Below are 24,036 nucleotides of genomic sequence, written 5' to 3' on the forward strand. Positions count from 1 at the left end.
ATTCTGGATCAGATCCAGAATGCAGTTCTCATGATAGTTCGTACCCCCTTTGAGTGTGATTTTTGATGAGTGAATTGAATGCATATTTTACATTGAAAAAAAAGCCTCCATTATGGGTAAATTTTGTATGTTTTGCAGATCATTCAGCTCTCCTCGCACAACCTTTTACATGCTTGAGGGAAACACTTGAAAAAAACTCACTGAAAACGTTAGGTTCAGTAACATTTAATTCAAGAAATGTTTCTGAGTGATTGATAACGGAGCTGGATGGTGAAATGCAGGCTTCATCAGCATATTGTGTGCTCTGGAGGTTAGATTCTTGAAGCTGGCTGCAGCTCCACCTCGGTGCTATTCATGGATATGTCGGAAATAAACGACAACCAACAATGTAAACACAATACTCTCCAAGACATGTTCATGGTAGGCGTCATTCGATGACTCATTACCAATATGCTCATTAAATGTTCATGACTGTCTCCCATAAAAAAAAAAAAAAAAAACTTTATTCCTTAAACCCATTTTTCCGACAGCCCCTGAACGCAGCAGCAGCAGGCTGACTGGCTCTGTGAAGATGGCGGACTGTATACGTGTTCCTCTGCTCCTGCTTTTGACGTGCATCTTGTCGTCTTTGCGTACAATTCAAGCTGAAAATAACAATATTGGCAAGATTGCACCCGAAGCTGATAACCCACAGAATCCAGCTGCGGGTCTACGACAGGTTGTGGTGAACCTAGCAGCCGCTGAGAAGAACCAGGGCGCAGCGGCCTCGCTGTCTCGTAAGCGCGCTACCGACTGGAAGTTGTCTGAAGAGCCGGCGTGCAGGGACGACTTGACCCGGCTTTGCCCCAAACATTACTGGAACAACAACCTGGAGGTGCTGGGATGTCTCCAGGACAAGAAAGAGGTGAATTAGCGTGACGGTCGCATTAAAAAGAGGAGGGTGTGCCTGCTGAGCGTCCGAGCTAACGTAGCCGCTAGCTGCCAGCCTTGTATCGAGAAAACGTCGCAGAGAATGCCGGTCAAAAAACTATGAATTTATCGCCTCTTATAGAGCGTTCTGCGTGGCGCCCGTTGTATTAGACGTTTTTAACATGTATGCGGAAATGCTAATGTAGTTTCGTGTTTCGGCAAGCTGCGATGCCATAAAAGATGCGTGTTAGCAGGCTTCGGGAGCCAGTTTTGCTGTCTTAGCGTCTATTGTGAATAACCCGAACGGGAACAATGTAGCTGCTACGGTGGGACGACATTCATGAAAATGTTGGCGTCTTTAACATTTGTTTCCAAAATATGTTATTAGTTGGAGAGTAGCTGCCTGTATTCAAAGGTAGAATCCACCGTCAAACTGGGAGATTAGCATAATTAGCACTTGCGCGTCCGCTAGCTGCGGTATAAACAGTCCCGAATCATAATTGATCTGCAGGGTGGTTGCCTTTCTAGTTCCTGTCAAACCAGTTTGGATCGCCTTAAGACGGCTAATTATTTACTAATGCCAACGATAGCCTCAACGATGTTAGTATTCTGCTCGTCAATGTTTGTTTTTTGTGACATTCGTTTCACAATCATTTAGAATATTTCTTTCTTTCTTTTTTTTTTTTTTTTAAATATGTGACCACCAAAACAGCTCAAATCGGTTTCGTCTGGAGATTCATTCCTCCCCTGAGAGAGGGCAGCAACACAATCAGTAGTCACTGTGTGCTCAGGGAAGGGAGTGTTTGTCTTGGTCCCGTGAAGGCAACGTTAATTGGATTAGAAGATGATCTTAAACACTCTGTTCTGGTGTGTGTTTCAAACGTTTGTGGCGCAGACGTAACAATCTGTGACTTCACAATTCTTAGTATTGTGATTCTCCCAAACTTTTAATCTGGATCACGAGTCGTGGTTGAAAACATCCCCGAGTGTTCTGTAAAGTCCCTTGATGTTTTAAGCGGGATATTTGTACAGTATTTGAATCCTGTCCCTCAGTCGCGCAATTCATTCTCCTTTGGATGACGTATTTGTATATCGTGTGTTTCTCTCTCGTGTCATCCGTCCTGAGGGTGTGCTGCCGGTTAGCAGGTAGTGCCGGGACAGTTTGTGAGCTCGTTTGGGACATTCTCAATTGATATAAGCAAGATTGCACCCCAGCTGTCACATGGGGGTACACCACTGCCAACGTTTCAACTGTGAAACCGAAATCCTCCCGATGTCATGTCTTGTTTGTTTTTTTGTGAAAGTGCATCACAGTGTGGAATCGAAAAACTCTCAAAATGCTGTATCATCTGTATTTAACCGCAGCAGCAGCGAATTAAAGCCTCGGATGCCGAACGTGCGTGACGCTCGCCAAACTCGAGTCAGATTCTCCTTTTGGCTTTTCTTTTTTTTATATAGCTGCAGATATTCAAGGTATGATGACCATGACATTTGATTCCATTTCATCTCAGAAAAGGTTCGATGCTTCCGCTCGCTCTCGGGGTGAACGCTCATGCTCACATGTTGTAATGCTGTGTGATATGCTAATATGGTTCAGCTCTATCTTGATGTTTGCTTTCCACCGTTGTGGAATGACACGTCTGAAGCTGAGGCTGCGGCTGGGAGGCTAATGTGCGGCTCCTCCGCCTTCTGCGCGAAGCGCCGAGCTGCTCCGCCGGCGCGTTGCTGTTGTTATGGTTTGAGGATGGGATTAGGAGCTGCATTTAGACTTGTAGTGTTTTTTTTTTTTTTTTTTGTGTGTCTCGAGCCTGCCCACTGTCGGTCCTGCTGGTGGCTGTGGTTTTGTGTACGTGGTGCAGAGTCCAGAGGAAGGAGCCTCGGGGGATTCGAGTTGTTGCTCTTTTCTGAAGCCTTCGTATTTGTCTTTCTCTCGTCCTCCAAGTTGAACCCGGTTTTACCTGGTTCCGGTCTAGCTTGCTTAGAGGCAAAAAAAAAATCAACTTGGTGGCATGCAGTCTGATCCCGTGAAGCAACGCAAGCAGCGGAATTTCCAACCTAACCAGTTTGACTGCTTTAATCAAACTCTCGATCTTCCTTGTATCTCGGGCAAGAGACAAAAGTAAACTTTCAGCCAATTCCTGAAATATGCAAATCTAAACAAATTTTACTGAATAGCTAAATGATTATACAGTAGTCTGTTTATTCTTTGATGGATGCGGATACGGGTTCATTCATCGCTGATGGTGAGTCATCGGGTCCGGTTCACAGGCAAAGGACTCAAAACAAGCTTCAGTGTTTAAGCACGGTCACTCTTTTGAACGTGTATTACAAACATGATATTTTGTCTATTAAGAAAAGCATATGCAGAAATCAGCAGAGCCAAATTTGATGTTTTTTTTTTACAGTTTGCAATCTATTTAATTTCAGTTAGTTGAATGCTGACGTCCGCTTTAGGAAGAAAGGCTCATTGGAGTGGAATGAACCCAAACACCGAGGTTCAGGGCTCAGTGTTTCCTTTTCTTTCTAAGCTGTTGGAAAAGGCCCGTCTCCCCCTGGATTCGTTGTTCTTCCTGTCGGTTCGTGGGTCATCTTCTGTCTTTTGTTTCCCGCTTTAAGCTTTAGCATCCTGCTGGTTTTATTAAGATGAAACGAGGACTCGATTGAAGTTGAAGTCATTCTCATTTTTTTTTCACCTTCCGTGAAGCACTGATTGTTTCCATTCGCCACAAGTATGTGAAAGGGTGTGTCCAAATGTGGTTTTCTTATTCCCTGCTATTGTCCGAGACTGGATAGCGGCCTGCACAAGTCGTATCGCGCTTTGCAGCAGTGCAACAGGATTTTTGGCCGTTCGGTCCATTTCAGATGGACTGAGTTGATGCAGCTGTGTGATTTTTTTTTTTTGTCTGATGGGGACACCCAGAATTGTCCAGAATGAAGGGCGTGTCCTTTCGGTTTGGGCCGGCATCAGACCGTCCAGTATGTTCTGACACGCTGCTGATTTTGACAATGATGCTGCTTTCAGGTGCAATTAGGAAACACCGTAATTACAGTTCGGAGAAGAAGCATTGAGAGAGGAGCTTATATTTTTACATAAAAATATATGTGTGATAGATACTGCGTCATTTGGGCATGTTTAAACACACAACAAAATAGTTTATTATGGTCTCGTAATAATCATATTTAATACGTTAGATTTTAGTAGTGACCACCTGGATTCCCGTTTCTTCTCTGGTGGAACGGATCTGAACTTGTCATGCAAAAAGGAGCTTGTTTTGGCGCCGTTCCACAATGCTTGTTTTTATTTTATTAACGCTGTTGGTGTGAAAAGGTTTGCGATGCTAGACCGTAAACAGAATGCACACACACTGACAGCCTGTTCCTGGCTTGCCGTGCGCCTGCCGTGCGCCTGCCGTGCGGTTGTCAGCTAGCTGTAGGGCTTCCACAAACACACAATCACTCCACAGCGACTGGTCTGTGCTTTCCTCTGGTTAAAGTGGAGGCCCGGCGGCTGGTCGTCAGGGCGGGTTACCTTAGCTCGTTGCAACACGTCAGGAAAATAACTGGGTGACCACAGAAGCTGTCCAGAGAGAGGAGTGGGGCTGCCCAATCAGGAGGATTCCACCCACAGAGCCGCGTCCCGCTGGAAGCTAATGGACCAAAACGGCATCTCCTGGGCTTTAACTGTGATGTCTGCACAACGGCGACGTTCAGTAGCGGCTAGATGAGTGCATCCACCTCATGTGGCGTATTGTAGCTTCGGTTTCACGTTGCTGTACGAATCGATTAACTTACTAGATGCACAAATAACCAGCAGAAATGCTCTGAAACCGGGAAACTTTATTTCCTGTTTGCACTCAAACCTCTCCTCTCCTTCACTTTCAGGAAACGGAAATTGCCACTGAGTGTAACCATGTGAGTATCCTCACGCCCCTGTACCGTTTCTATCCGGGTTTTGCAACGTTTGCCGGCTTGTGGTTTGTTTTTCTTTGTGTTAAGTTTGTTTATCTGGATGTTTTCTCCATCTTCTAGCTGCTGTGGAACTACAAGCTGAACCTGACGAAGGACCCAAAGTTTGAATCCATAGCCTTGGAAGTCTGCAAAAGCACCATCGCTGAGGTCAGTCAGAATAGCCAAACATCGAGAGCCCTCCATTATATTTGAATCTCTTTCGGCCCATGGGAGGGGCGGAGCACTTCAAGCGATCACATACAGAGGGTGATGAATTTATTGCAGACTGCCGTACATCACCTCACTGGAAGAAATTGCAGCCAAACATAATGACGTAACGCTGATGCTACGGTGGTCACAGTGGGCGGTGCCAGCTCTTCCTCTCTCATTGTCGTCTTCCCTGAAGCTATGACTGTTGCAGGCTAATAAACACGGGCGTCACGCCAGTCCTGTAAAATGTGTGAAATCTTAAAGAACGTTAAGGCAGCGGTTCTGCTGGATTTGCTATGATTGTTTTAAAAATGGGCAATTTGTTTGATATAGCCAAAGGAAGGTCCGTTAACAGTCATGGAGGGGAGGCATTGTGTTCAAGTATTATCGCTTGTAACTTACAGGAAACATCACGAGAGGCACCAACTTGTTCCAGATGAGCGTTCGGCTCTCTGCTGGTGGTCGGAGTCGCACGGGAGCAACACGACACTCTGAGCTAATCTGTTGCTGCTAACTCGCTGCTTTGGTTGATTCATATTTGTCTTCACATCCGAGCGGAGATTATGTTTTAAGTGTTGTTTAAATTGTCCTTGGACGTCCAATCCTGTAAATACCATCCTGTCAGGTCAGTTTAGACAGACGATCATTTCAGTGTCATCAACAGCCAGTAAATTGTCAAGGCGGGTTTGATTCAACAGCCTGGGAATTCCAAGCGCTTGAATTGAGCAGGTGAAAATATGCGGCGTGGCGTCGCCAAATGCATTTTATGAAGTGTATTTTTACTTTGATGAACCCGCCCTTTCCCACACGCCTACAACCTCTTTTGTATTCTAATACAGTAATCGTAGTGTGTGTTACAAAGCGTTCTAAAAACAAAACCCCCACAAGCACAAAGTAGACGCAACGCGAACGACTCGCATGCTGATGCTAACTGGATGAGCAAGGTGAATAGCATGCCATGTACAATCTCACGTAGGTGCGGCTCTGTGCTTTCCGAGCGCAGATCTCATTCAGTATGTAAAGTATGTACCGGCACTGTATGTGTTTTATTTTTCTTAGGCTAGAAAATGCTTTTTTTTTTAAATCAATAAAGTAATGGAAATGTATCCATAATCCCGCGATGCAGCGTAAAATCTGCGTACAGCGAATCAGGGTCGAGCGAGGAACGGTGCTGACTGCGTCCTTCACGCAGACTAAAGAATGCGCCACGGAGGAGCTGGGGAAGGGCTACCTGCTGTCTTGCCTGGTGGACCATCGTGGCAACATCTCCGACTATCAGTGCAAACAGTACATCACCAAGATGACCAGCATCATCTTCAGCGACTACCAGCTCGTCTGCGGCTTCACGGAGAAGTGTCACGACGACATCGACGCCCTGCACTGCGGCAGCATCAGCACCGGCGAGAAGGTGAGCAACGACGACGACGTGACGTGGAAAGTCCTCGTAAGCCAGTTAGCCATCTTTGCGCTCTGCGGAGTCGTCTCTTTCAGAGCGTGGAATTGGTCGTATTATCCGCACAATCATTCCTTTTCCACAAAGAGCTTTTTGTCTTTATTATTCCGCTATTAATGAGCCTTCAGCTCATTTGAGCTAAATACAAATGCCGCTGCTCTGTGCTGTCTGTGCAGGACATCCACTCTCAGGGGGAGGTGATCGCCTGCCTGGAGACGGCTTTGGTGCGGGAGGCCGAGAAGCAGCCCGGCGCGCACCCCATAAAGGAGGAGTGTAAAAAGTCCATCATGAGAGTTGCTGAGCTCTCTTCAGACGACTTCCACCTGGACCGCTACCTCTACTTCGCCTGTCGTGACGACAGAGAGCGCCTCTGTGGAAACGTGAGGGTTTAGTTGCACTTGTGTCTAAAGCCACGAGAAATGTCTGAAAGTGCCGCGTCGGTTTTATCAGTTAACCTCGTGTTGATGTTTATGTTGTCTAGTTTTAAATTCAGTATTTCAAAACCAAAGGAGACTCCTAATTATTAACGTGTTAATGACTCCTGTGTGACGCCTTCAGAACTTCAGCCACTGGTTTGGCTTCCTTACCGTTTATATTGATGAAGTAGAAGCACTAAGATTTACTTAGGAAGGCTTTCCAAGATCAGTTCCCTTCATGATTTCGCATGAAATGACTCTGAATTCTTGCTTGGTGGGGGGATAAATAAAAAGTGTGTTTGTATTTTCAGATATTGGCTGGGGAGGGCCGAGTTTACAAATGTCTCTTCAATCACAAGTTTGAGGAGGTGATGTCTGAGAGGGTGAGTGATCACATCTCAGGAGGATTCTTTTCCTTCTGTCATTGAAGATATTTACCGGTACGTGCCTGTGATGTTCATGGGGGATGGGGGGGGGCATCCTGTAGTGGAAGCCGGTGTAAAAATGGACTTCCAGACAGTGTGTCTGTCATGGCGTTGACGGCTGCTGTCTCCACAGTGCCGCGAGGCCTTAACCACCAGACAGAAGCTCATTGCCCAGGACTACAAGGTCAGCTACTCACTGGCCAGAGCCTGCAAGTCGGATCTGAGGAAAAACCGCTGCAGCTCCGATTCCAACATGCCCCGAGCCCGAGAAGCGCGACTGTCCTACCTGCTGCTCTGTCTGGAGTCTGCTGTGCATCGAGGTGAACAATCTCCTCAGGCAGAAGCAGCCATTTGCTTCACTATCTGTCCACTTAATTGTCCGCCAGCTTCTGTCTGCGTTTCACTCGGCTTGTTTGTGCGCATTGGAACTTCAGGACGCGTGGTCAGCGGCGAGTGTCAGGGCGAGATGATGGACTACAGGCGGATGCTGATGGAGGACTTCTCTCTGAGTCCGGAGATTGTGCTGCAATGCCGGAGCGAGATCGAGGGTCACTGCTCTGGTCTGCACCGCAAAGGGAGGACGCTGCACTGTCTGATGAGGGTGGGCCGAGGAGACATGGGAGCCATCGACCCCAACTGTCAGAGGGCGGTGAGTTTGTTTTTGATTCCATCATAAGTCGTTTCCAGAAGGAATGAAACTCGGCTTCCTTCCTTCCTTCCTTTTTATTGTTATTATAAATGTTGTGCCTTCCGTCCTCAGCTCCAGATTCTGATGCAGGAAGCCGACCCCGGCGCCGATTACCGGATTGACCGGGCACTCAATGAGGCTTGTGAATCTGTCATCCAGACGGCCTGCAAGCACATCCGTAGTGGCGACCCCATGTGAGTGCTATCCTGATTTAAAGAAGCTTTTAATGGATTACGTGCAAATGAAAGATGAGAAACGGTAAATGTCTAGTTAACGACTGACCTTTAAATACCTGACGTTTGTTTTCGGCGATGACGCAGGATCTTGTCTTGCCTCATGGAACACCTGTACACTGAGAAGATGGTCGATGAGTGTGAACACAGACTCCTGGAGCTGCAGTACTTTATTGCCAGAGACTGGAAGTAAGTCCTCCTAAAGGATTTAAACTTGCTTTAAGTGATTTGTATTGATGGGCCAACCTACCGCCACCAGAGGACCAAAGCAGTGTGTCGCTCCTTGTGTCGCTCAGATTGGATCCCATCTTGTACAAGAAATGCCAGGGCGACGCCGCCCGGCTGTGCCACACCCACGGCTGGAACGAGACCAGCGAAATGATGCCGCCCGGGGCCGTTTTCTCCTGTCTGTACCGCCACGCCTACCGCTCTGTCGAGCAGGGGCGGAGGGTCAGTCTGCGCACCTTATCTCTCTACGCCACAGTCGCTGGAAGATATTTCATGAAGCTTAATAAACCGTGAGCTTTATAGCGTCGGTTCAGTCCAATAGCATCCACATGTAATATCCCGCCTACCACCAAGGAGCGTGTCGCTCGATCTACGCTGCTTCAAATTCCACTTTCATTGCTTAGACACGTCGGCGAGGACAAAACGTCTCACTAGTCTCGTCTTCAGAGAAGGGCGGGGATCAACGGCATAGCTGTAAAAGCAGAGATGCGCTGTGCACATTTTGCACGTAACGCGCATCAGCCTGACGTCATTGATTATGGAAATATCCCGAATGCGTTTGCAGGATCGCTCAAGATCTGGTGGCATTTAACGTTTTGTGTCTGTCTGCAAATCCGAAAGGTCAGGCGCAGTGAAATAGTTTGGATGAGTCTGCTGTCATCCTGATTAAACCCTGAAGAAGAAAATCAGGTGTTACATTTTAATTATTTCTTCTGTGTAGTTTAGAACCTCAGGTTTTGGTTTCTACTCCTTCAGTGTCTCGTGACTTAAATATCGAGTTGACATTGAGATTCGGGCCGTTCGCCTGAACCTTCTTGCTTCAAAGCGTTGCGTAAAATACCAAGCCTGTTTCTGCTTTCATCTGGATTCACTGGGGATAAAAAATGTATTTTAGTAGATTGTCAGGCACCAGCAGGGAATTTGAACATTCCTCATTAACCTCGAGAATGTCCTCGTAGCTCCCCAGTGGGGCGCCGGAAGCAGAGCGCCACGGTGTAACTGTGAGTATGTCCTGTTGCTTGAACTGATGTGGAGAATCCATTCAAATTCTGTGTCGCACAAATCACTGTTGCATTGATGGAATCTACTGAATCAATAATTTGGCTCAGTGGGTATGTCAGCTGTGCTTAAGGTAATACGCCATCCAAATACATTTAAAAGCTAACTCTGCAAGTATCCATTACATCGAGTTTCTATTGGTAACGTACAGGATTTAACTGGAACGTTTTCACAGAACTCCTTTCGACTCTGTCTTTAAAATGTTGACATTGTTTGCTGATAATTTCTGATTCCTGCTCCTGAATGTGTCCCTGTTTCAGACAGCCGAGGCTAAAATCATGCCTGTAAGTGACATTCAGGTTCCTCACTCATCCAAATGGGCTCTCTGCTACAGAGTTTTGGTTGGGATTAATTTTACACGGGTCTCCTCTGGGAATCTGAAGCTCAAAGGGAGCCATAATCGTTTTTCCCTTTTACTCATTGCTTGGCTTTTTATCCTGAATCACTTTCTAACGCTCTAAATAAACTTAATTTTAAATCTGCCGGCTTTATTCGGAAGCTCGAGAGTATTCAAACCATAGAGTGGAGGATCAAGTGGGAGGAAAGGGAAGCGTTTCTTCTGCGTCTACTAACCTGGCACGGGTCTTCTTCCTGCAGCTTTCGAGGGACTGTAAAGTGGAGGTGCAGAGGATTCTCCATCAGAGGGCTCTGGATGTGAAGCTGGATCCTGAGCTCCAGAGGCGATGTATGACTGACCTGGGCAAGTGGTGCAGCGAGAAGACCGAGGCCGGCCAGGAGCTGGAGTGTCTGCAGGATCACCTGGAGGATCTGGTGTCTGACTGCAGAGACGTGGTGGGAAACCTAACCGAGCTGGAGTCTGAGGTAAGCACGCCCGTATCCATCACAGCTGCTGCCACCGATAATTCAACGCTCCGCTCTAACGGGCCGGAGATCCTGCATTCCTGCTGTTCAGTGTTTCCAAATGCGTCACGAAGAAGACGAAAGCTCAAGTCGCAATGGACTACAAGTCGCGCTTCTTTGGGAAATCTATTTTGCACAACAATCGCAAGTGAAACTCGTTAGCATAGCATTGTTGCGTAATCAGTTTATTTCCAATGAGGGTTCCCGGAATAGCTTGCAGCGACTTTCTGTACGGTATTTATCGTGGGACCACGTAGTTGCTCGCGTGGTAGTTTTTTGGTTAAACATTCACTCTTCTTTGGATGTTTTCAGGATATTCAGATCGAGGCACTGCTGATGAGAGCCTGTGAACCCGTCATCCAGACCCACTGCCACGTAAGGCTGAACCGGCGCTCCTTTCTTTACAAGCCCAATTTCACTGATTTAGGGGAAGGAATTTTGCCCTTTTTTTTATATGCATTTGTCATCAGCTGTAGAATTCACTGAACTAACCAAATACTGTCCGTCTCGTCTTTTCTTTGGAGATTGATTATATTTAACTGTTGAAGATGCATTTTCAGTGTTGAACTTTAAATATCGGAGGTCTGTCTGTCTGTCTATTAGGAGGTAGCTGATAACCAGGTCGACACGGGGGATCTGATGGAGTGTTTGGTTCAGAACAAACACCAGAAGGAGATGAATGAGAAGTGTGCGGTGGGAGTGACGCACTTCCAGCTGGTGAGCAGAAGGATACAAATACGCGTACTATCCGAGTTACGGGTACCTGTACTCGCGACCTCCATCTGGCCCGATGCCTATCATGAAATATGCCTGGCAACTGCGCATAGCAGAGGGAGATGCATGTCCGGAACAAGAATAATTTCCATTGTATTGATTATTGGAGTCGGACCGGTGTTTTCTCTTGAAAAACGATCGTATTTTCTCCGACATAACGGTCGCCTGTGAATCTTCTTGGCCACTTGATACGTTACACAAAATAAGCTTGTAAACTAATGAACGTCTTTGGAGAGCTTCGATGCAATAGTGAAAAGTCCAACTGGAGGATAAAAGAGGAGCCGGCGACCTCCAAGAAAAGAGACCGTCTTTTAACAGACCAACCAGGAGTCAGACTTCAATGCATCATCGTAACCCTCTATTATTACTATTATTCTATTAATATTATAATTAACTATTTATACTAACGCACTGTGTGCATACTGTCGAGTTTGTATTGCTGTGTCTTGTTGAGTTGAGCACTGTTGCTGATGGATTTCCCTCTGGGATTAATAAAGTATTCTGATTAAACACGGGTTTATCTACAGCTGGCTCCGGCACCAAGTCCGCTCTGCGTCGACGAGGCAGCGAAAGCCTTCCAAACTGCTTCAACACAGAGAAAGAACTCCAGATTAAAAGACAAGAACTTGGAATTTATAGAAAGGAAAAAAAAACCTGAACATGAAGGACAGAAGCAGTTATCGAGGCCACAACGTCAACAAGTGTGACATTGGTGTAATAATAGTTATTACAAGTTCTGGGGCGACACAGCTAACGAAGCGCCTCTGCTTCACAGCAAGAAGGCACTGGGTTTGAATCCTATTTGTGCGGCATTTGTATGTTCTCCCCGTATCTGCGTGGGTTCTGTCGGGGTTCTCCGGTTTCCTCCCGCCTCCAGAAACATGCAATTTAGGTGAATTGATTACTCCAAGTGGTCCGTAGTGTGTGAGTGTGTGTCTCTGTGTGTACTATGTGAATAAGGTTGGGACCGCTTACGCACAGTAAAGTATATCCCTCGTGTAATTGGCCTACTTGTGACCATGTGGTCGGAGCTGAGTTAGGATTGAGATGCGACGATGTCTGTGCACTTCCTTTTGACAGATATCGGACTTAAAAATATGTCATGCATTTTTTTTTACTTCACGTATCAGACATTTGCGTTTAGCATTAAAAATGTACCGTTGATGTTATCTGTTCTCTGATTTCACTAATAAGTTGCTCTTGTCCCTCTGACAACAGATTCAGATCAAAGACTTCCGTTTCTCTTACAAGTTCAAGACTGCTTGCAAGGAGGATGTCCTCAAACTGTGTCCCAATATCAAGAAGAAGTAAGAACTGACACACTCACTCAAGCTGCTGGTTCAGAAACGATGCAGTAACCGCCTTAGTTTTATTTGTTAAAATTTGTAAGCGATCCTTTGATCCCTCTTAGCTTTTGAACTACAGGTTTAATTCATGTCTCGGCATGGTTTCTTCAAACTCAACAAGCAGACCTTCCCATCTTCAGGGACAGTGTCCAAAACGATGCTCGTTGACTGGAGGTGTGAGCTCTTATCTGTCTGTTGTTCAGGGTGGATGTCGTGATCTGCCTCAGCACCACGGTGAGGAACGACACCCTGCAGGACGCCAAGGAGCAGCGAGTGTCAGTCAAATGCCGTAAACAGCTCCGGGTGGAGGAGGTGGAGATGGTATGTCCAATAACGAAACGACAGCCGCTGTCAGCTTCATGTTCAAGGAGCCGGAGGCAGCCTGTCGACCCACAGCAGTCTGACACGCGACTCTTAAGTGTTGCTGTTTGTTTTCACCATTTTATTCAACCTCAAATATAAATGCTGCTTTAGAGCGGCTTTTGTTTTTTATGGGTCAGATGCTTGACTGTGAAGTGCCTTATTGCACAAACAGGAACTGATCATGCTGAAAGAAAGCAGAAGTTAGAGGCAGAAAACACAGCTGTGATGTGTTGTGGAGGGAGTTTGAGTCCGGTCGGAGTATAATGTGTGACTTTTGTCCAAATTGATGTCTATCGTGTTCGGCACAGAAAAGGAATAACCCTGGAAAAACAAAAAGGGCCTGACACAAGAATAAGATGAAGGATCAAATCATTTAAGAAGGGTTAAGAAAGTTTGTTTTATATTATGGACTGTCTCCTGTTAGACATTTTACTGGGAAAGATAAAGCAAGTTGTCACAAAAGGTGTCCTAAGATTGTTCAAAGTGACAAAGGTCAAAGTTATTCAGACTCGATCTTCTGAAACAAAACAAGTCGACACAAAAATCCGTTTCTCTATTCTGCAACTTCTTTTGTTTGCAAGTTTCCCAAAGCTGCTCAGTTTCCTTTCTTGCTTTGTAAAATGTTCTGTATTTTTTTTCTTGTGTGTGTAAATCTCTGCAGTCAGAAGACATCCGCCTGGAGCCCGAGTTGTACGACTCCTGTAAGCAGGACGTCATCAAACTGTGTCAGAATGTGGCTTTCGGCAACGCTCAGGTCAGCCGACGCGCTTTGATTGTGTCTTTACACTGCTTTGGAAAAAGGTTTTGCATCATTATTCAGCAAAATAATAGAAACGATGAAGATGAAGAAAGTGCACGGTGTCTCCCTGCAGGTCATCGAGTGTCTGAAGGAGAACAAACGTCAGCTGACTCAGCGCTGCCACCAGCGCATCTTCAAGCTGCAGGAGGTGGAAATGGTCGATCCTGAACTGGACTACCAGCTGATGAGAGTTTGCAAGCACATGATCAGGGTAGGGCAGTGTGAAAGGATACCTAGTGTGGCGAGGAATGCAGCAAGGTTGAGACATTGAGATAATCCATCATAGGAAGGAAAATTATCATGGCTGGAGAGTAAGAATAAAATGATCTCCCTGAAGCGCAGTGCATTTTGGATCTTGTTTGCTCCTGATTTTTACAGCAGTTTCATGTCGATGTGTGTTCCAGCGGTTCTGCACCGAGTCTGATGGGAAGAACGTCCTTCAGTGTCTGAAACAGAACAAAAACAGTGAGCTGATGGACCCTAAATGCAAGCAGATGATCACCAAGAGGCAGATCACCCAGAACACGGGTACAAACACACACACACACGCACACACACGCACGCACGCATGCACACACTTACAACATGGACATTCTCCAAGTGCTGAATCTGAATGCGTGTCTGTCTGCAGACTACAGGCTGAACCCGGTTCTGAGGAAGGCCTGTAAAGCCGACATCCCCAAGTTCTGCCAGCCCATCCTGAACAAGGCGACGGCCGACAGCGAGCTGGAGGGTCAGGTTATCTCCTGCCTCAAACTCAAATATGCCGACCAGGTAAGGAGGACATATTGATCACCTTTACCGTAAACCTCCAGGACAACTTCCACCTTGAATCTAGCTCGTATTTTGATTCTTGTCCTTCCAGAGTAACACTGGAACAGTTTTAATGAAGTTAAATCATTTAGTTGGCAGCTTCCGTAAAGTGTTGATGGATCATCTACAGCAGAGACTTGTGGGAGTTGGGGTTTTCCTCTTCGTCACAGTTTAGAAACATGTATATATAAAAAGGGTGATGGCACAACTCACCCAACACCTCTCTCCCATTGTTTCCTGTCTGCTTTTCAATGGGCGACCAACAAAATAATGAAGTAATCGCATAGCCGGGAGTCGCTGGCTGGCACAAAGTCCAGAACAGCTGAAGATGACTTCATCTTTGTGTCATTAAGAGATGTGTTGGCCTCATCATGAACCTTGAATCCTTGTTGTATTCATAGTCTTGTGTTTGTTTGTTGCAGCGTTTGTCTCCGGACTGTGAGGATCAGATCCGGGTCATCCTGCAGGAGTCGGCTCTGGACTACAGGCTGGACCCTCAGCTGCAGATCCACTGCATGCAAGAGGTTTCATCATTTCCGCTTCCTTAGAAACACGCATTCCACCCGGCATCGAGGCATTTTCCGTCAATTATGTGCATCAGCCATTTAAAGAAAAACATATTTTGATGTTTTAGATGCTTGATTTGGTCCTTCAGCGCCAAAGGTCACTTTGTGTGTCTTTGATCAACTCCACGATCTAGTGTGGTTTTCCGTCAGATGGCAGAAGATCTTTGACTCGTGGCTTTTGTGCATTCTCAGATTTCCAGGCTTTGTCCAGAGGAAGCAGCGGCTCAGGAACAGACGGGACAGGTGGAGGAGTGTCTGAAGGTCAACCTGCTGAAGATTAAACAGGATGGATGTAAGAAGGTAAGGAAACAGGGGAAATTTAATCCCTTCCTGCTCAAACTTTTTATGGCTCCTTATTTTCCTCTTTTCTTTTTTCCCTTTGCTTTTCCTGGATGTCCTCTTTCCATCCTCCCCCCGCCCTCGCAGGAAGTGTTGAACATGTTGAAGGAAAGTAAGGCTGACATCTTTGTTGACCCCGTCCTCCACACAGCCTGCGCTCTAGACATTAAACACCAGTGTGCAGCAATCCCTCCCGGCAAAGGCCGCCGTGAGTCCAAAATCAAACGCACCTCTCAGTGAAATTCTAGATTTTTAACACGATGTGGAGAAATAAAAAAAAACATTATTCAGATGATTAAATGTTAGATTTGGTTGCTTTGCATCTCTGTTAAACCTTGTAACTGTGATTTGTTCCTCAGAGATGTCGTGCCTGATGGAGGCGCTGCAGGACAAACGCGTTCGTCTGCAGCCGGAGTGCAAGAAGAGACTTCAGGATCGCATTGAGATGTGGAGCTACGCCGCCAAGGTGCCGGGTCCACACGGACCGCTTTTTTTTACAAGGATTATACAATATATCCAAGCTTTGTTTATGTTGGAATTAAAGTGCTCGTGCCGTGTGTCTGCTTCCTGACAGGTGGCGCCCGCTGAGAGCATTTCGGACCTCGCGACGCAGGTGTTGGCGTCGCCATCCAAGAGCTACATCCTGACTGTGATTGGCGTGGGCGTGGCGCTGCTCTTCCTAATGGGGCTGTTCTGCGGCAGATTCACCAAACGCGTCACTCAGGCGCTGAAGGACAGGTAGACCTCAGTCGCTCAGAGGTCAGGTCAAAACCCGCAGGAGAAATGGCCACGGCTGGAAGAAAAAAAAAAGCAAACCCTCCACCACTCTATACGCCCACGGAAACTCCCCCCGCCTGTCCCACGTCGGCGCTCTGGTTCTCCTCGCCACCCCAAACACCCCTCCCTTATCGTTTGCTGTTGTGACATGACCCACAATCCTACCGACAAAAGTGGACTTGATAAAGTGACTCATCTCCGTTTCTCCTACGTGAAGCCCCGCCTCTTCTCCAAGAGGCCACACCCACCTCAGCATTTCTATTTGCCTTTTCTTCCTCGGCTTTGAACCAGAGCATCGAACCCTCCTGCAGTTCTACTCCTCGCTCACTTTATGTGGAAGTATTACCCCTCCCCCCCCCACACGCTTTTTTCCTTCCGTTTGCTATGGGATTGGGGGGGCTGAGTAAGGGAGTTGGGAAGGTGGGGGTTTGTCAGGAATCAGAGGTCAGAAAGGTCAAAGGAGTTATTTTAAATGTAAATGTGTAGAAAGGGGGGGGGGGGTTGCTCATGTAAAGAGCGGATTAATGACTCCATTGTTTTATTGACTACATTGTGCACACGAAGGAGTCTGTTTGACATCAAGTTTGTGTGCTTGACGTCTTTGTACAGCCATAATGTTCTAATTTGTCCTGCTAAAGAGGGTTTTTTTTGGGGGGGGGTTGGCTCTGAATGTGTGTGATCTGACAGTTTCATTTTAGAATTTACCGCCGTGGGGCTGCCAGGGTGGGTGGTGCCGACCGACGAGGGTCGACGCACTCGGCCGTCTCGCTCACAGCGAGTCCTTCGGGTTGGGTTTTTTTTGTTGTTGTTTTAGTTTTTGGACGACAGACCTGGCAACAACAGCTGTCCTTCAACGCAAACCCCCCCACTAGCCCATCACAACCGCACCACGCCCCCATGCTTCTCCCAGTTTCAGGGTTCTAGCAGCAAGTTGTTTGTACGACATGAAGACGCTGCCGCTCGCTCCCGCCACCGGAGTCGGGAGCGATCCCAGCCTCACCCGGGTCGGTGGAGGAGACAGACTGGCAAATATGATCTGTTTGGCGTTTGAGCTTCGCCTCCTCCCAGTCGTGAACTGGAGGAGCAGCTGCCGGTGTCATGACTGTTGGTACGGGGGGGGAAAAAATGAATGCAGGAAAACCTAGAATAAAGAAATGGAAATTGTCTAGATTACTACGGAGATGTGAACATTTGTGTGTAAAGATGATACTGGAATCGTTGCACATTTTTCTTTTTTTTTTTTATATATATCTATAAATATATATATATTGTTTTGTCATAGCCTTATTTATTTGTTTACTAAAGGTCAAAGGTTTTTTTTTTTTGTCTCGTCTTTTCTGATGTGAATGTTCTCTTGTTGCCTTTTCTAGAAAGCGTTCCTCCTTCCTACTGGGGGAAGGAGGTATATGAAGGAGGAAGGGTGGGGGAGGATATGGGGGAGGAAGCCAATGCAGAAAAGGTATGGCCTCCTCTTGTAATCAGCCACTGAATGAATTAGGGAATGCTTCTCTGGTGGGACAGAGTCAGATTATATTGAAAATGTAAAATGACACCTCTGATCTGTCCAATCAGTGAGTTGCTTTCCAACCCGTGCGACTTCAGTCCTCCAGCTCTGAGTAATCAATGGGCATAGAGTGGGCACTGATTTACCAGCTGCACCAGTTGCACAGTGCTGCTCGCTTCCTCCTTCCTTGCCTCGCTCGGCCGTCCTTCAATCATTTGTCCATATCAAAACGATGCAATGCTCGATGCAGTCAAAGTCGTTATGTCGAGTGTAATTTTGCTGCTCATTTTCATCTGTCAGCTCTCGTGCTTGTTGTAGTTTGTGAACACGTTGCTAAGACGGAGGTAGCTTTCCAGATTGTGTGTGTGTGTGTGTGTGTCACTGAAGCAGAGATGTGTATCGAACTGGGTTAGTTTTCTCCTGTATTGTCAAAATCTACAGATGGATGTGTGGTTGGAAGAAGGGGTCCAACACGCGAGTGAGTATCGAGTGAAACGCTTCCCCGACTGAGGACTTGCCCGTCTGTCAGGGTGGGGGGGGTCAGCTAATAAAAAGCCACATGACCTCGATACAGGAAATGCAGGGGTTCGGTTTATGGTTTAATTCAAAGGTGAACTACATGTGAAAGCCTCATTCTACACCGTTTGAAGGGTTACTGTTGAGCTTTTTTGTCTGTGTGAAAACTGGGGGGGGGGGGTAGTCTTGATTTCAAAACACACAAAAATACTTCTTTTGTGTACACATGTACTATACAGAGTGGAACATGCTGTAAACTACGGTCTGTGCAGTTAACAGGTTTTTTTTTTTTTAGTTCATTAGTTGGCGAGTGCTGCCCTTCTGCTTGTAAACGAGACATCCTGATTCGTTGCGTTGCCGTCACCTTTTTTTTTTCTCCTCCATCTGACGTTAACGCGTACCTGCTCATGTCCCACCTAGGGATACCACTGTACAGAACATCTCAGAACCCACTGCGGTACCCAGCAGAGGAGCCTGTGGGGATGCGAGTGTGTGTTGCCCACAGACTTGCTGTCGGTGGACGCTGTGTGACCTTTTTCGTTCCAGCAATTATCATTACAACAAGTTTTTGATCAAGATTTTCATTTTCCTTACCAAAATTCAGATCAACTGATTTAATTGTTCCTGTGCCCTTTCTTTGGGTTTCTTTCTATTTGTTGCTATGTACAGATGAAAGTTGGACAGTTTGTTAATAAAGTCTGCAAGGTTTCTATTCTTTTGTCCGGTCTGATTATTCTAAAACACTAAACACATTGTTAAATTTTTACAATTTTGTCTTGTCATGGACATGCGGAACCAGAAAAAACAACCAAAGTGGGCAAGATAAAGAACGTTCCCCGAGTCAATGTCGCGGAAAAGACGTCACTTTCAGGATCAGCACTGGACAGCTCCGGCAACATAGGTAGCTGTCCAGTGCTGATCCTGAATGTGAACCTCAGCACTGGACAGCGCCATACGTTGCCGGTTACCTATGGAGCTGTCCAGTGCTGATCCTGAACGCCATATGTCGCCGGGATCAACATTTCAGCACATGCTGGAAAAAAAAAAAGTTCAAATATCTTTCAATAGTCACCACCAGCAGATTATTAATTTCCTGACTGCAGCTTGTTAATAAAGAAAAATATCATCCAACACAAGTTATGTGTTAACTTTGTTCAAAACTCTTTTGTCACAGTTGAGAGGGGCAGAACTGCAGTACAACCAACAAATGTGGGCTGTTCAGAACATGTTTGACAGATGCAGCATTTTACAAAAACAAATGTCTGCACACAGCTCTCACAGGCCACAAAAAATGACTTGAAGGGCCACATTTGCCCCCCGGGCCTTGAGTTTGACACATGTGTATTACATCATCCTCATAGCAGTTTAAAACGTAGGACGTTTAAAGACGCCTTTTAAAGACAAAATGAAAAGCTTTCAGTTCAACGCGGTAGACTTGATGCTTGCGTTGGGCCCGACGGCCACCAGGTGGCGCTCTGGTTATTTCAAACATGAGCCTGAGGTTTATATTAGAAGTCCAGATCTGTCACAGATGTTTCTTCAAAGGCTCCTCAGCTACATTTTGTAAAATGAATGCATATGTTGATGTCACAAAGCTTTTATGAAACAGTTATGTTTCATTCATCTTCTGATAAATGAGTGAGCAGTGAGAAAAAGTGTTTTTGTAGATGAGAACGATGATGAATGAGGAACCAACATTTGCAAACTGCTGGCTGGTGTAGATCTGTGTGTGTGTGTGTTTTGTACTGACCCCGTGTTCTGATGGATTAAACCTCATTGAAATGCAGGCTGGAAGGCTTTCAGCCATCTGAGGTTAACTGTAAGCTAAATACAGAAGCCCAGGAGATGCCTTGGCTCTCCTCATCATCATATCTTAATTGGATGGGACAGCTTTAATTAAAATGAAATGATTTAATGGATTTTGTAATTAAAACAGAGTTAGATGGTGGCCGATTAGTCGGGCCTCCCGTCCCTCAAACCGGGGTCAATTTATTAACACTCATTAAACTTTTATCAACCTACCGAAGCTTTCTGAATCCTAGACGTAAACATGTCATTTATTTTCTCCATCGATGTTCAGAAAATCCTCCCGAGTCTCCAACGGAGCTGGAGCACAACTTTACAGCCAGCACATACGTTAAAGTATTTGTGCATTTAAAGGGTCAGTTCATGCACGGAGGTTTTTTTTATTATATTTTTGCGATTATGATTTTAGACATTTATTCCCTAGAATAAAAATAAATCCTCAAGATAAGAAAATAGTCGGGGTTTTGGAACAAGAGTCTCAAACATGGGCAAATACAACCAATCAGAGATGATCACAGTGATTATTTAATCTGTCATGATTGTATTGATTTATATTCACCTCAACTCAAAGGAGTGACTTACAATTGTCGAGCAGGACAAACCTTTTTTGCTATGCTATAAGCCAAATATCAGTTTCACTTTTCCCCATATTTTACGTGTTAAAGTCAGTGTGGTGTCTCATTTGGATGCAGCAAAGACAAATTATGTGGAAAAACTGCGGCTCACATGCAGATTGAAAAGAGTCTCAGTGACATTTCACAAATGGCTGCTGCTCACAAATTGTAGATAAATTGCTGTCGTCTTTAACGGCTGTGTCAGACTAACAGAAATACTCGGTTATCCCCGGAGAAAAGAAAAAGAACTCCTGTTGCAGCAATCCTCGTAAAATGGAGCCAGGATCTACAGACATAAATGATACAGTTTACCAACACACAAACATGGATTTAGTTGTTTGTCACACAAAAATGTGCTGCAAATAATAAAAAGAAATCCATGATTTCCATTTTTTCAATATGTATTTATTAAATGGAAGAAAATAAATTATCTGAAGTTGCAAATTTCACGTTGACACCAGGCATCTGGCTGAACTTCATATACAAACAATAAATATTGGTCATTCAATAGCTAAGCTGCACAACAACAACAACAACAACAAAAAACTAGAAAAGCACTCAGAGAGCACGGACCTCTGCCAAGCAGCTCATTCCCCTCCTAATTAGATCAAACCATCCACATTGTGATCTGGATCATCATCAAAAGGTTCTAAATTGTTGTCGACTGTGACTTTTATTATTCTGTATTTACATCTTCTCTGTCGGTCACATCCTCCTGCTACCTGGTCATCTCTCCTCCACCCCTCTCAGAGGAGATGGTAGGACCCACTGCCACACTCAGCAGTCACCTCTCTCTCTCTCTCTCTCAGCGAGGCATCATTCAGACTCACACTAAGAGTCAAGCTTACATCTCTCCTTCTCCTCTTATCGTTATGACCCATTTCAGGAGCGACTGTGACCGAGACATCCGTGAGTATCACCCACAGGCACGCGCGCAAACACACACACACACACACACACACACACACACAGATGAGTGTTTTTTGGACGTAGTGACTGATGGTGTGTTGCAGGCGCACGTGGCTTTCAGCTTTTATACTTGCGTGTGAAGACAGAAGAAGTGAAATCAGAGCAGGAACAGGTGGAGACCTTCAGTACAGGTGGAGGTGTCCCTTTAAACACCAGACCTTTAACACAGGTGGAGGTGTCCCTTTAAACACCAGTCCTTCAACACAGAGAGTGGCTCGGCTCTCAAGGGGAGACGTTCTGAGTGCTTATTATTACATCCATCACTTTCCAAGCATGAGGGGGTTTCGTTTTTGTGTGCAGTGGCCATTCAGCCCGGTGTGTGTGTGTAATTTCTGTGAAACTGTATTTCTCTACGATTTCGGATTTATTTTGTATTTTCCTGCCTTATTTGAAAGTGAATTTCCTCTCTGTCATATTTGTTTCCAACCTCCGTGACTTGTTGACTGGAACCCGTGAACTTGGTTTTTGTGCTTCCTCCCGTTTCGTGACCGGTTTGCCGCCTCACCTTTTTAACTCGGGTGCCTTCAAAGGCCACATGTTGTGTTAGTCGTTATGGTCTGACTTCCCCGGCTGCATTGGGCTAGGGAACCCTGGCCAGTGGCCACCCTTTAGGTTAATGAATCAGAACCACCATCATCATCATCATCATGAATCTGCTTTTGTTTATTTTTGTTCACAGTTTATCCCTAAATGTCAGTTTTATTTTTTAGTTTCATTTCCTGTACCTGATCTACCTCATTCCCTCCCATTCATAATGTCACAAAACACAGCATGAACTGCTTTTCCATGCACGAGTCAGAATAAAAGGTTCAGGGCATTATTAGGACTCTTCACAGCCTGTTACTCGACCCCAAAATCGACCTCCATACTCATTACTTGTGAGTCAAGTTCAAGCTTTTGTCTATTCATCCATGAAATCGTAGAAATGTCAGCGCTCCCATCCTCGCCGCCCTCCGCCGTCATGGATCAGAAGACACGTGGAGTGTTACAGCTTCTAAACCGGGTCTGCTGTGAAGAAAGGAGCCTGAAAGTGTATGATGGGCTCCTTCTGGCTGTTTTCACAGCTAACCTGTCCGACCCTGCTGTTTCAGCCTCGCTGCTGGGATTTGGTGTAAAAGCAGCTACTCGAACCCTGGTGCATCCTGTGCACCACTTGGATCGTCTTTTGTGTAACAAGAGCAGAAACAACCAACCAGAGCTTTTTAATCAGGGAGATGTTGCTGTGCGTTAACTGAAGCAACGTTAATCCTATTGTCTCATTCCCGACTGAACGATGACATCACCGCTGTCCTGCTTCATTGCTATCGTGAACGTAATGACGTTAAGTCATGTGCAGCATTATGGTCTCCATTAGCAGCTTTGATATTACACTATGAGCAAACTAAGGTCATTAACAGGTGCAATATTTGCCGTTATTGCTCTTCCGTGTCGCTGCCAATATGACCTTCAGCGTTACGTCTCTATTTGCATTTTACTTTATTTATTTTGCTTACGTTCTCACTTAGTTTGCTTTATTTTCTTTAGCTATTCTGTTCTTGCTTCCTGTGCCGTATTATCACGTACTTTGGAGAGATCTCTGGCATGCAAATTTCCTTAGAATTAAAAATAATATGGAAGAAACATTTTTCTTTTTTTTCTTCTTTAAACTTTTCACACACACACACAAACACACGCACACCTACACACACACACACACACACACACACACACACACACACACACACACACACACCTGATGGTGAGGAGTGATGAGTACCGTATGTCAGGTCTGATGTGCATCCATTTGGTTTTCACACACAGATTTTCAGTTCATGAAAGACATTGATGTTTCATCGGTGTCCCCCCCCGTGCAGGATTTAAAACTGTACAACTTGGAACAAATTAAAAACCTGCTTGTAAACCCACTCATGATGAAACAGATGTAAACACGCGAGACACGTTGTCTCCCGACACACAAACAGGATGAACATCAGACCAGCTTGCTCTCGTGCCTCATTTGTGTGAACAGAGAGAGACAGGAAGTGATGGAACCAGGATGTGAAGGAGATGAAGAGTTCTGAAACAGGAAATGAAATCCCACTGCGATTATCCAGAGAGAGGAGTCATAAATGGACTAAATGCGGTGACTGATGTAACGCTGTGATTTTATTTTAAGCTCCAGCGGTGTTTTTATTCACGTTTAACTGGTTTCATCTTGTTGTGAAGGTGACTTACATCTCTGCGTACAACAGCACGGTAAGACGGTGCATATTAATGAAACGCAGGTTGGAAGAGGTGTAAGAGTCCCAGAAATGCCACACAGTCATAGAACAGAGGTAAACTCTCTGTGCTGACGTGCTGGCAGCTTTCTGCAGCTCAGAGTTTGAGTATTGCTTTACTTCTACTAAATACCTGTGGCCTGCAGTTTTATGACCCGACCA

The 24,036-nt window shown here is 45.6% G+C and overlaps 1 protein-coding gene across 1 annotated transcript; it reads left to right on the plus strand.

Annotated features, from left to right (window-relative positions):
• The first annotated feature begins 571 nt into the window (after positions 1-571).
• On the plus strand, positions 572-18,939 carry glg1a (golgi glycoprotein 1a). The gene is made up of 26 exons (XM_068739009.1): positions 572-904; positions 4,792-4,821; positions 4,939-5,025; positions 6,260-6,475; positions 6,697-6,900; positions 7,248-7,319; positions 7,495-7,681; positions 7,796-8,010; positions 8,122-8,243; positions 8,370-8,471; positions 8,579-8,732; positions 9,470-9,505; positions 10,167-10,391; positions 10,743-10,805; positions 11,034-11,147; positions 12,423-12,511; positions 12,754-12,871; positions 13,575-13,667; positions 13,786-13,923; positions 14,117-14,240; positions 14,344-14,486; positions 14,948-15,049; positions 15,284-15,391; positions 15,518-15,638; positions 15,790-15,896; positions 16,005-18,939. The coding sequence occupies exons 1-26, from the start codon at positions 572-574 to the stop codon at positions 16,170-16,172; spliced, it is 3,471 nt and encodes a 1,156-aa protein (XP_068595110.1). The 3' UTR covers positions 16,173-18,939.
• Positions 18,940-24,036: the final 5,097 nt, after the last annotated feature.

This window comes from Brachionichthys hirsutus, chromosome 5 (genome assembly GCF_040956055.1).
Source record: "Brachionichthys hirsutus isolate HB-005 chromosome 5, CSIRO-AGI_Bhir_v1, whole genome shotgun sequence".
Lineage (NCBI taxonomy): Eukaryota > Metazoa > Chordata > Actinopteri > Lophiiformes > Brachionichthyidae > Brachionichthys > Brachionichthys hirsutus.

What these genes read in the sequence shown, in the direction of transcription:
- glg1a (XM_068739009.1), top strand. Translation starts at nt 572, where the DNA reads ATGGCGGACTGTATACGTGTTCCTCTGCTCCTGCTTTTGACGTGCATC. An exon ending in TTGCCACTGAGTGTAACCAT is followed by an intron (nt 4,822 to 4,938) that starts GTGAGTATCCTC and finishes TCCATCTTCTAG; the next exon opens with CTGCTGTGGAACTACAAGCT. An exon ending in GAGAGCGCCTCTGTGGAAAC is followed by an intron (nt 6,901 to 7,247) that starts GTGAGGGTTTAG and finishes TTGTATTTTCAG; the next exon opens with ATATTGGCTGGGGAGGGCCG.